General features: G+C 41.5%; 1 protein-coding gene across 1 annotated transcript in view; it reads left to right on the top strand.

The window, feature by feature from the left end:
* Positions 1 to 1028: 1028 nt before the first annotated feature.
* The window catches only part of WIF1 (WNT inhibitory factor 1), a 71496-nt gene continuing 59823 nt past the window's right edge, over positions 1029 to 12701 (top strand). The window contains exons 1-2 of the mRNA XM_055236640.2: positions 1029 to 1543; positions 2030 to 2169. Of these exons, the coding sequence (XP_055092615.1) occupies positions 1396 to 1543; positions 2030 to 2169 (288 nt within the window). The 5' untranslated portion in view covers positions 1029 to 1395. The remainder of the gene's footprint in view (positions 1544 to 2029; positions 2170 to 12701) is intronic.

Genomic DNA, 12701 nt, shown 5'->3' with positions numbered 1-12701 from the left:
CCTTGGTTTTGCCCCCACGTACCTGTGAATTCGGCAACTTTAAAAAAAAATTATTTTATTTATTTATTTATATATTTTTTGAGACAGAGTCTCCTAGGCTGGAGTGCAGTGGCACGATCTTGGCTCAATGCAACCTCCGCCTCCCGGTTCAAGCGATTCTCCTGCCTCAGCCTCCCAAGCAGCTGGGACTACAGGCCGCCGCCACCACGCCTAGCTAATTTTTGCATTTTTAGTAGAGACGGGGTTTCACCACGTTGGCCAAGCTGGTCTCGAACTCCTGACCTCAGGTGATCCGCCCGCCTTGGCCTCCCAAAGTGCAGGGATTACAGGCGTAAGCCACCGCGCCCGGCCGAATTCAGCAACTTTTAAAAAATATCAGCAAACGTGAAGATATACACGATGTTAGAGGAGCCCTACCCTGGAGGGTCAGGTACAGCTGTCATCCACGGCCCAGGGCACTCTTCCGGGCACTGCCGGGTTATCAGGGAGACAGACGGGCATCCCCAAATGCTGGGTGTCGGGCAAGTACCAGCTGAACGCCCTGCGCCTCTAGCCAAGGCCAGCGCCTGCCATCGGCACCACCGGATAGTCGAGCCTCGAGTTTTAACTGCTTGGGAGCGCGCAAAGTGTCAGCCTATCGCAGAACGGAGCGTATAGGGTTGGCGGAGAGAGGAACCCTGCTGGCTGAAAGGGAGACGAAGGGCAATTAGCGCCTTTAAGCGAGGGCCGGAGGAGGAACAGGAGTCATCACCCTCATCACCATCACCATCACCAGCGCTCAGTCAAGCCCAGCGTTGTCTGCTCTTCCCATTTCCCTCCCCCGAAGCCTCCCTTGGCCCAAGGAGGTGACAAGTGACGTCCCAGGGGTCTCTGAGTGCCCTTCTCCGGGTCCGCCAGCCCTATACGCCCACTTCGCGTGAGCTCCACTGGGCGCACCGCGCTGTGAACGCGGCGTCGGGGGTCCCGCGCGGCCCCGCCCCCGGGGGGGCCCACAGCGCCCCCAAGTGGCGGCCGCCCGGGCCTCGCGGGCCCCACTCCTCGCTCGCGCCAGCCCTTCCCGCTCTTCTGCTCTCGCTCTATTTGCCCCGCTGACTGCTGGCCTCGCCAGCTTTGCCAGTCTTACGTCTCTGCCGCCCCCACTCCCGCCCGCGCCCCATCTTCTTAAGCGGCTCGCGCCCGCTGGTCCCCCCCTCCTCCTCCCGCGTCCTGCCTGCGCCCTCCTCCTCCTGCTCTCGCAGGCTCCTTGGCACCCAGGCCGGGAGGCGACGCGCCCAGCCGTCTAAGCGGGAACAGCCCTAGCTGAGGGAGCTGCAGCGCAGCAGAGTATCTGACGGCCCCAGTTTGCGTAGGTGCGGCACGAGGAGTTTTCCCCGCAGCGAGGAGGTCCTGAGCAGCATGGCCCAGAGGAGCGCCTTCCCTGCCGCCGTGCTCTGGCTCTGGAGCATCCTCCTGTGCCTGCTGGCACTGCGAGCGGAGGCCGGGCAGCCGCAGGAGGAGAGCCTGTACCTATGGATCGATGCTCACCAGGCAAGAGTACTCATAGGTAAGGCACCCGCGTCCAGCGCCTTCCCCTGCCTGTGTCCTCCCCTCTCCACTCTTCAAGAAAGAGGGATACCTGCATTTCGTGTGTTTTAAAACTTAATTTCCATAAAAGTGTGTTCCCCTCTTTTAATTAGATATTTTCCATCTGAAAGCTTATAAACTTCTCTTTTAAAAAGCCAAAGCTGATCTAGTGTCCTGATCATGCTGTTATTTTTTATAGCCCTGCGTTTTTAGGTGCACCCAGCATTTGTTTGCATCGGTTAACTCCATGTCCATCCTTTTCCCTGAAAGCATGGGTCTGTTGGCATCATTCTCATCACCCAGAGAGGAAAATTAATCTTAGTAGCGTCGATGGTACTGAAGGCAGATGCCTTGTGAACAGAAATGACCCATACTAATTCTTTAGTTTTCTTTTTGCTTGAAACTTCTGATTTAGATGATTTCAAGTCTTATCTGGTTTGATCGTTTTTTTTATTTTAAAAACCAGGATTTGAAGAAGATATCCTGATTGTTTCAGAGGGGAAAATGGCACCTTTTACACATGATTTCAGAAAAGCACAACAGAGAATGCCAGCTATTCCTGTCAATATCCATTCCATGAATTTTACCTGGCAAGCTGCAGGGCAGGTAAGTTCTGAGAAAATTACCCTTTAATATTTCCACTGCCTTATGGCAGGTGGAAATAGTACTGTATAGTGTGTAGCCTGGTACATTTTACAGTGATTAAGAGAAATTTCTCATCTGATTGCCAAAGCAAATAAAGAATTAATTTCCATTTATTTCAAGTTGCCATATAAATTAATGATTTTCAAAAGAAAAGAGCAAGCCATGTGCCTAAGCCCATTATTTTGATAAGACTCAGTGTCCTGAGGCTGCTGGAAATATAAAGAGCTCCAATACCAACAACACTGTGTCTCTGTGATCATTGACATCAAAATTTAACATACTTAAAAGACTCTTTTTGCTAGTAGTTTCTAATCACTTGTGACATTCTTTATACTTTACGACAAATTTTAAAGTCTGTAAGTATTTTTGACATTGTGCACTTTTAAAAAGTCAGTATGTTGAATGTTATTCACTGGAACATGAATGTTGCATGTTTCTGGTAGAAGTTAGACCCAAAAGGTGTCATGTAAGAACGTTGTAAAATATTGCAGCCTATGTTTTCAAGTTACCATTTTAAATGCTTTCATATGGAAAAGAAAACTGCAATCTATTTTTTATGAAGAAGCATTCCTTTTATTCCTTAGCACATTAGCATCTTTTATATGTTACCTTTTGTACATTTTTATGGCTTCTAATTTTAGAAAGAAAGAATAAAATGCTTATGTAAATTTAATTTCTTTTGTACAATTGGAGAATTTAGAGGACAAATGGTAAGTAATACATTCTTTAGCTTATTAGTTGGTAAAATGTGTCTACTATGAAAATCATTGGGCTTATTAGTTGGTAAAATGTGTCTACTATGAAAATCATTATAATTATAATTAAGACCACATTTTGAGGTCTTTTATTCTAAAGTTCCTTAAATGATTATTTTGAAGAAGAATGTGATACAGAAAACACTTTATAAAAAATAACTATTTTGAATTGAGAAACCACTTTGTTTCCCTCTAATTACCTGTTATGGTATAGACATGACCATTTTAGCTGTCTTTTTCCCTTCAAGTCTGTTCTCTTTTTCTTCTTCTTCTGAAATAGATCAAATCTAGACCCTTCAACACTTCCATTGCTATGTGGTTAAAAAAATTGAGGTTTTGGATTCACTGAGGTTTATAACAGGAAAGTCATCTATTGTTAATACCCCCATTTTGCAGATAGGTTCATCGAGATTTCCATTGCTCTATAGGGAGATTATTCCTTTTCTCCCTACAAGTCCCTCTTCACAGATACTTTATAAACAATTAAGTTGGGAATATTGTGAAATCAGTAATAAACCAGTGAATGTCCTTTAATTATCTCCTTTTCAGCTGAATCTGTTTACTTGTGGTTGACCGCTCATCAGATGGTCATTAACTAAATGGCCAATTAATTCTATATTTTTGAAAAGACATTTTTTAACCTATACCTTTATGGGTTCATAAGAATCACTAAAAGGCAACTTGAACTGCACGCCTCCAGCAGAAAGAGTTTGGTAACTGGTTGACTGTAGGAGAAGCAGAAAATGCCCATAGCTCTCTCTCTCTCCCCCTCTCCCTCCCTCCCTCCTCTCTCTATCTCTTTCTCTCTCACTTATGTTTGTCTGCTGAAGAATAGAATTTGAAGCAAAGGCTTAAATTCCATGTTGCCTACACTATTACTTAATAGTATAATGCATGTTTGCAAATATTGGCATATTGGTGAGTACAAAATGGACTGACATGTCATACCATCTCAGGAATATGTCCTGTAGGGGATTAGGGAGGAGAGTGGAACTGGCATGAAGATGAAGTTTGTAATATTTTTTTCTCCTGCTTAAGTGTTGCTCACCTACGTGGATGATCTAATGATGCAGGACAATGTTGGCACCTCAATTAAGGTAGCTTTCTCTCTCTACTCATTTGGCTTTGAATAGGTTACCACAACTAACTACATAAAATCTGCTTTCTGGGGAAAGGGTGGTGAGGGGGAAGAATCTACACAATACCAAGCAGCAAAATGCTTTAAAATATTATTTTTTATTTATTTTTAATATTATTTAAGTATGGCTAATTTTGCTCAATAAAGTTATGTGATCCCAGCACCATAATTTGAAATGCATGGAAATTCTGAAGATGGGAAAAATGACTTCAATACCAATTAGTATTTTGAAAGGCATCCATGGCTAAAGCCAAACTACATCAAAACATTTACATGGAAAATGAAAATTTCATTTCATTATCTGATTATTTCATCCAAATGATATCAAATATTTAGGCATTTCAATAATACATAAACAAAACACATAGCTCATTAATTTTTATATTTAAGTGTTTTAGCAACATGAGGACAACATTAAAATAACCTCAGGATTGAAGACCTTATAGAAGCAGTAAGGTGTTACTTACTTCCAATAAATTATTAGTACAGTAATGAAGGGTCCCCAACCTCTGGGCCACAGACCAGTGCTGGTCCATGGCCTGTTGGGAACTGGGCTGCACAGCAGGAGGTGAGTGGCAGGCGAGTAACTGAAGCTTTGTCTACATTGACAGATGCTCCCTACCTCTTGCCTTACTGACTAAGCTCCGCCACCTGTCAGATCGGCAGCAGCATAATATTCTCAAAGGAGTGTGAACCCTATTGTGAATTGCACATGCGAGGGATCTAGGCTGCACACTCCTTATAAGAATCAAATGCCTGATGATCTGTCACTGTCTCCCATCACCTCCAGATAGGACCTTCTAATTGCAGGAAAACAAGCTCAGGGCTCCCACTGATTCTACATGATGGTGAGTTGTATGCTTATTTCATTACATATTACAATGCAGTAATAAAAGAAATAAAGTGCATGATAAATATGATGTGCTTGAAGCATCCAGAAATTATTCCTTCACCGCCCAGTCCATGGAAAAAAAGTCTTCCACAAAACTAGTCCCTGGTGCCCAAAAGGTCGGGGACCACTACAGTAACCCAAAGGGTTCTTGGTACCACTTAAAATGCATCTCATGTTCCACTTCAAACAAATGCAAATAAAAATTACAGTGAGATTCATTTCCCCATATCAACTTGGTCAGATCTTTTAAAAGTGGTTTTAGTATGTGGAGAATAGTGCATTAGCATATGCTGCTGATGTGCGTGTAAACCTTTTTGCAGGACTGTTAGACTCTGATGGCAAAAGGCAGGATGTAGACTTTTTGACTGGACAATTTTACATCCAGAGATTCATGCCAAGGAAATAAGCATGGATATAAATAAAAATTTAGGTCCAAGAGTGTTCCTCATCATGCTGTTTATGAAAATTAAAAAATAGATACAACTTAGGGTCCAGCAATAGTGGCAGAAGAATAAAATGAAGCAGTTGTAAGGATATTCTAGACATCCATTTGGGGCCATGGGAAGAGTCTCATACAAATTAAGTAGTTTATAAAAGTGGTCCCCAACCGTTTTGGCATCAGAGTCTGGTTTCACGGAAGACATTTTTTTTTTTTTTTTTTTTTTTTTTTTTTTGAGACAGAGTCTCGCTCTGTCACCCAGGCTGGAGTGCAGTGGGGTGATCTTGGCTCACTGCAACCTCTGCCTCCCAGGTTCAAACGATTCTCCTGCCTCAGCCTCCTGAGTAGCTGGGATTACAGGCACGTGCCACCATGCCCAGCTAATTTTTGTATTTTTAGTAGAGACAGGGTTTCACAATGTTGGCCAGGCTGGTCTCGAACTCCTGACCTTGTGATCTGCCTCAGCCTCCCAAAGTGCTGGGATTACAGGCGTGAGCCATCACGCCTAGCGGAAGACAATTTTTCTATGAACTGGGGATGGGGGATGGTTTCAGGATGATTCAAGTGCATCACATTGATAGTGCACTTTATTTCTATTATTATTACATTGTAATATATAATGAAATAATTATACAACCCACCATAATGTGGTGGGAGCCCTGAGCTTGTTTCCTGCAACTAGATGGTCCCATCTGAGGGTGATGGGAGACAGTGACAGATGATCAGGCATTAGATTCTCATAAAAGGTGCATAACCTAGATCCCTTACATGTGCAGTTCACAACAGGGTTCACAGTTCTATGGGAACCTAATGCCGCTGCTGATCTAACAGAGGCAGAGCTCAGGCGGTAATGCGAGCGATGGGGAACACTCACCCACTGCTCACCTCCTGCTGTGCGGCCTGGTTCCTAACAGGCCATGGACCAGTACTGATATGTAGCCCGAGGGTTGGGGACCCCTAGTGTATAATATAGTATATTCTGTTTGATTCCATTACAAAATATGTTGGCGGATATAGAAAAAATCAACATCTGATCTTCCAAGATGTAAACACCAGTTACATCTTCATCTATTATGTTTTGGTTTCTCTACAATGAATTCATTTGTAATTTAAAAAATTATTTTACATCAAATGTGTATAAATGGTGTGTGAGTTTAAAATTGTATGATGTTTTGTATTATAAATACTTTATTATCTGGTATCATTTTTACACTACTTATCACTCAACAAAATGATAACACCAATGATTTTCATGGGTTATCGTAACTATGGAGACCAAAGAATTTATTGATGCTCATCAGATTCTCATCAATTTCTTTTGAGGTCCCCCCAAATCTTTCTTGCCTGAAATCATTTTTCCTGAATTCTCCCTCTCCCTGCGATTCCCATTTTTCATGGACAACTTTGCCTCCATTTAACCTTCTGATGCTCATTTTCTGACATGCCTCCTCTCAAGGCTTTTAGATGAGAGAAGAATTTCTACTGCAAAAGCTTAGCCTTAATGGATTTTTAGTAATTAAGGAAAAATACTGTTTATTCTTGTATAAAAGTTTTCAATAGATATTTTTCAATGAGGCATGCTTTATTCTTTTTCTCTAAATTTGAGACAGGCAGGGGCCATGAGCAACAATTTTAGTTTTCTAAATAAGGCACTAATTAAACATTTTATTTGGAAAATAACCCTTTCTAAGCCCAATGGCTTTCAAGTAAAAATTTAATGAGAAGTTTTGTTAGACAAATCAGAATCGAACATTAGGATACCACTGCTGATTTCCATATGAACCAATTTGGTGTAAGGCCAAAAGGTTTTTATTTATGTCGATTATATAAATAGATCTTTACTTACAAAGGTCGCATAGACTTGATCTTGGTAACTATAATATGTTCTATCACCTGCATAAATATGCTAAGGTTCTATGAATGTAGTACTTAATTAATAGGGCATCCCTTTTGATGTTGCTTTTTTTTTTTTTTTTTTTTTTTAAGCAATGACAAAGGATTTATGCTGAGCCATCTGTACTAGTTTTCCAACCTCAATCAATATTAATTTCAAGCCCAACACCTGGATTGCTAGGCAAGCTCTAGACATCTGTACCAACAGGTCCAGATCTTAAAGTGAGCTTTTTATCGTGTATAGTGTGCAGAATTCTTATAACCACTAAAAGTCAGTGTGGTACCTTCATTTTTCTGAATCTCCACATGTTTAAAAACAAAACTGAAGTGTTGCTGTGGATACAGGAAAAGAACAGGAGAATTTTGTCTGCTGCCCTGGGGATGTGGGAGGTCATGTATATATTGTACAATAACTGACTTTATTGAGTTAAACTGCAGGAATGTGTTTCTTTGTTTTTATGTATAACCACTGAAAATAGAAAATATTTGATATGCTCAAGAGAGAGCGTATCAAGTGAAACATTTTCCAACGTGTAAGGTTTATTACAAATGAGTTAGTGACACTAGCCTAGCTCCCTATCAATTTAAAAAAACTTCTTGAATTATTGAAAACTATCAGAAGTAACAACAATAATAATTTAAAAATCAAACATAACAAAGGCTTAAGAACTTTGTCTGGATACTGGTATCTTTGTGAATGATTCCAGTCAGTATCATCCAAATTCAGCTTTAAAGTGAGAAAAGTACCACTGGAAAAAAGGGAAAACAGAAACAGGCCATTTCTCTGACAATGGACTCACATAATTGCTAATTTTATAAAAAACAGAATCATCCTGCTTATCTGTTTCTGTAATATGGTGTTTGATATGATGTAACACTGGTCCCATTAAATTGGCTACAGTTTGCACTCTCAAGTTTCCCATTGGACTGGAGTTAGAGACTTATATTAAAAGTGTGGTTTTTTTCCCTTTCCTTCTCCCCTTGACGTAAACCAAAAAAATTTAAAAATAGGGTAAATTTTAATTCAAGAATTCCCTCTCCAACTTCAAAGGAACTGCCAAATACCCTTAAACACTTCTTTCCAACCCTGCAGTTATGGTAACACTTATTATTATTATGGAAATCCCTTAATGTGTACTGTCTACATTTTTTCCTAATAGAGTTATGATTGTTTTGGTAGTTACAACCCAAGTGGTTTCATACCTTTGCACTCCTGGGGTTTGCTGTCATACCTTAGTGGTGGTTTTATGTCACCAAACAGAGGAAATGCCTCATTTTCTGACCCCTGTTCCATGGTTTCAAAGTGGGAATGTGAATATGTTTACATACTGTTGGCATGATTTTTTTCAGGAGGTACTCATATCAAAAGCACAGCTTTAAACCTTTAATGTTTAGATTCTGCTGTGCTGTGGTATTTTGCATTGTGGTGTTGTAGACATGCCACTAGGGATCAAAGAGTAATTCTGCAGAGAGCCCATTTCATTTAGCAAAGCAGGCATGTGCCAGCCATCTGTTGTATCTGCTGATAGAAAACAGCAGTAAGTTTCTCAAACTTTTGCCAGAAGGAAAAAAAAAAGCCTTTATTGCTCAGAGGAGATGAGTTACAAGGTACCTTGTAAGCCACATCTGGTTCTATGGCAATTTACGTGGCATAAATGTAAACTCTGCTATGTCTTCTTTTCACGGTGGTGTAAAAGCACGTAAACAAACCCTCTGCTGGCACCCTCCCTATTTATTCCTGATTCTAAATTGCTTGGACAAATAAAATCTTTGAAATTGTTGTGGTGAAGCAGAAAGGTATGATATCCAATAAAGCATTTTGTTTTGGATCAAACTGATTTAACTTAACTGTCCCTGATGAATAAGATGGGTGTGGTTAGGGAAAAACTTTGAGGGCCAAGTTCAGCAAAAATGTCCCTTATCCTGTTGCCGGACCTCTGGAAGAGGACTTATCAGTTCAGGGCTTCTTTTACTGCAGTAATTTAGCCAATTCAGTAAAGTTACACGTGAGTAACTTGCTGACATTCCTATAGAACCTTGGTGGATGGCAAGTTGTTCTCCCGTGCAGCCTTTTTCTCCAACTCAAGCACTCAATCAACAAATACAGAGCCAGGTGCAGAGAATACAAAGAGAAATAAACCCAGTACCTGCCCTCTGGGAGCTTGTACTCTAGAAAACAAATATTAATCTCACTCATCCAAATGAGGTTAGGAAGCACAGGACTGGCTGGGTGGCCAAAGGAAGTCACTCTTCTTCCTGCCTGGGGAAGGAAGGGAGCCAGGGCTACTTCACTGAGCTCACTGAGCAGATGATGTTTGAATCAATCCCAAAGAATGAGTCCCATCAGCAAGGGAGGAAAATGCCTTCCCAGGGGAGAGCTCAGGACGTCCTAATGCTTGGAGGTCTTAGAGGGGAAAACATATTCTAGGTGATCACAAGGGGCTTTGTATCTCATCTGAGAAGTAATGGAATCCCAGTGAAGGGAGGTCAGGGCCAAATAATGGAGAGAGAGTCTCGGGGAAAAGAAGTAGAAGACAGAAACAACTAAGGGGAGTTTCTCTCTTCTTGGCTATGGAGACAGTGGACTCAACATCTTACAAATTTGTATTGAGTAAATCGTTGAGTATGTGTTGGGTCAGCAACAGTTTTTCCACAACCCTCATTTAGCTCTTCTTTCTTAATAAACTTTCAAAAGAGTTGCAATGATTAGTCTCAGCTCCAGGATGGGGTGTGTGTGTGTGTGTGTGTGTGTGTGTGTGTGTGTGTGTGATTAGAGCAGGGAACTATAAAAAAATTCTTTTTGTGAGTGCATAGTACTAAAAATAATTTCATTTTTTAATGGAGTCTAGAACTTTGAACATAACATAAAAGGGAGCTTAAATAAGGAAAATAATATGTTAATTGGAAAAAGAATTGACTTAGCATCTATTCTCAACTTCTACACTACCTTTTTAAGGACCAGGAAAAGTACAAGAGAAGTATAGAAATTAAAGTTGGCAAGTGATCCTAAAGTTTACAAAATGAGAAGCTGAACACTGGAAATGGATTTATTTAAAATATGCCTGCATCTTCAAATATTTGATTTCCTTTTAAAACTTACTATTAGCACAAACTCTAAAGTCACAGGACAATTACTGTACTTCCCTGTTTTTCTCAGCTAGACATATGGATGTCTGTCCTTCTGAGCTGTACATTTTATCTTCTTTTTGGATTTTCTGGATGAATGTGATGAAAGAATCTTGGAAATTGTTAGGCATATTTTGAAACCCATTCATCTGAATAAAATCTCACAGGGTAGCTGTGTGTTGTAGGCCTGGGACAAAGGGACAGTGGCAGGAGGGTAAGTTCCTAAGCTGGCAGCATGAGAAAGGAGATGAATGTAGTTTGCTTAGCTGCCCTGGGCCAGAACACAAATCTTGCCTTGGGGGTAAAACATGATTAAGAACCGTTTATCTGCTCTTGAGAAAATTGGAAGCTAACTGGAGAGACAGATATATAAATATATCCTCTTAACAATTCCTGGAAAGTGATGTTGTGGAAGTACTGAAGTATTCCCAGGTGATGATTTGGGCACAGAGAAGTAACTCCAGAGCTGAGTCTCACTATTGAATTAGCCAAGCAAAAATGCGGGAGGGGATAGTTTTTAGGGAAAGGAAACAGCTTGAGGCAAGGCATAGAGACCAGAAATATAGTTTTCTCGGGGAACTGGTACTTTGGTGTGGTTGGAGTGTGTAGTACAAGGTAGGAAGTGGTGAGGTAACTAGGGCTATCTTCTGGAGGGCTTTGTCCACCCTGTGAAGGCATCTGGGACTTTAGTCTATAGGCAGTGGCAGGTCAGATAATGAAAAAGTAGAAAGGAGCGGAAAATGGGGTTGGAGATACATGTTTAGATCATCTCATCACAGGGTGGAGGGTAGTTTTGAGGGTAGCTCAACTGCAAGGAGAGAAATCTGGGATCGAGAGGAGATCAGGGGTGAAGAGGAGGTTAGAGAAATATTTAGAAGATAAAACTCTGAAAATCTTGGTGCCAGGAACAAGGAGTGCCTCATTTCCTCTGCTCTGCTTCACTGACTTGGCAGTAGCCCTGCTAGCTATCCTATCTCCCGACCCCAGGCTCACCTTTCCTGCCTCAGGGCCTTTGCACATGAAGTTTCCTCTGCCTAGAATGCATTCCCTTCAGATTTCTGCAGGGCTCGCTCCCTGGCTTCCCCCATGTCTCTGATTAAATGTCACTCCTCCGAGAGGCTTCCCCTGACTCCCCTCTCTAATAAAACAGCCACCATTCTTTCCATCACTCTGAGTCTCCTACTCTGCTGAATATTTCTTCATGGCTCTTAGAATAATGGTAATACTTGATTATAATAGGTTTTAATTGATTAACTTTTCCATTCAATGTAAGCTCATGAGAGCAAGGACTTGGTCCTGTTCACCATATATCTCCAGGTCCCGGAACAGTTCCTGGCATATAGTAGGCAGCTGATAATTATTTGTTGAATGAATGAATAAGTGAGGTAGGTCTCATTATGATTCCTGTTGGACAGATAAGGTAACGGAGGCACAGAGGTCCAGGGTCACACAACTAGTAAGTGTCAGAGCTGGGATTTAAACCTGGGCAGCTAGGATCCAGCCCTTTCTCTGATAAGTGCGAAATAGATGTATGAATAGATGTGCTCTAGGAGCACAGAGGGGGATGCAGCTAGTTTGGGCCGGGGTAGTAGAGGAAGGCTTCACCGAGGAGACACGTAACAGTGGAACTGGGGCTCAAAGGATGTTCGTGAAGCTGTTTAATGAGCTGAGATGGGAGGAAGGCACAGGGAGAAAGGCTATCACAGGCAGGGTCAACAGAGTTGTGAAAGTGCATTCTAGGAAATGTTAATGAGGCTGGGGCTTGGTGTGTGGAAAGGAGAATATTGGGGGCCAGGGGAAGGGGGCAGGGGGCAGGGGAGGGATGACGACATGAGGCTGGACATGTGGTCAGGGCCAGATGGAGAAACACTGTGGAAAGGTCACTGAACCCATTTAGGCCCCAACACTTTCATGTATAAGGAAAGCAGTTTGGATTATCTCTAAACTTTCAAATTCTAAAATATTATGATTCTATCTCTGAAGTAAAACATCTTCAGTCATTAAACATTAATGGTAATATCTTTATACAAATGCAAGATCTGTCTCCAGATTTTCAGAAATCAAAGCATAAAGATTCTCTTCTCCAAAACTGTATTGTTTGTTGCCAAATTTAAAAAGATTCACCTCCGAATACCCTTTGTGTATCCTATTACTGTCATTAGTTAAATGGTATATACTCTGGGCTGGGCACTCTTCTAAGTGCTTTACAGTGAATCTTCAGTGAATCTTCATAGTAACCCTGAGACAGGC

Source organism: Symphalangus syndactylus, chromosome 13, assembly GCF_028878055.3.
Source record: "Symphalangus syndactylus isolate Jambi chromosome 13, NHGRI_mSymSyn1-v2.1_pri, whole genome shotgun sequence".
Lineage (NCBI taxonomy): Eukaryota > Metazoa > Chordata > Mammalia > Primates > Hylobatidae > Symphalangus > Symphalangus syndactylus.
This window is presented reverse-complemented; position numbering and strand designations above follow the sequence as displayed.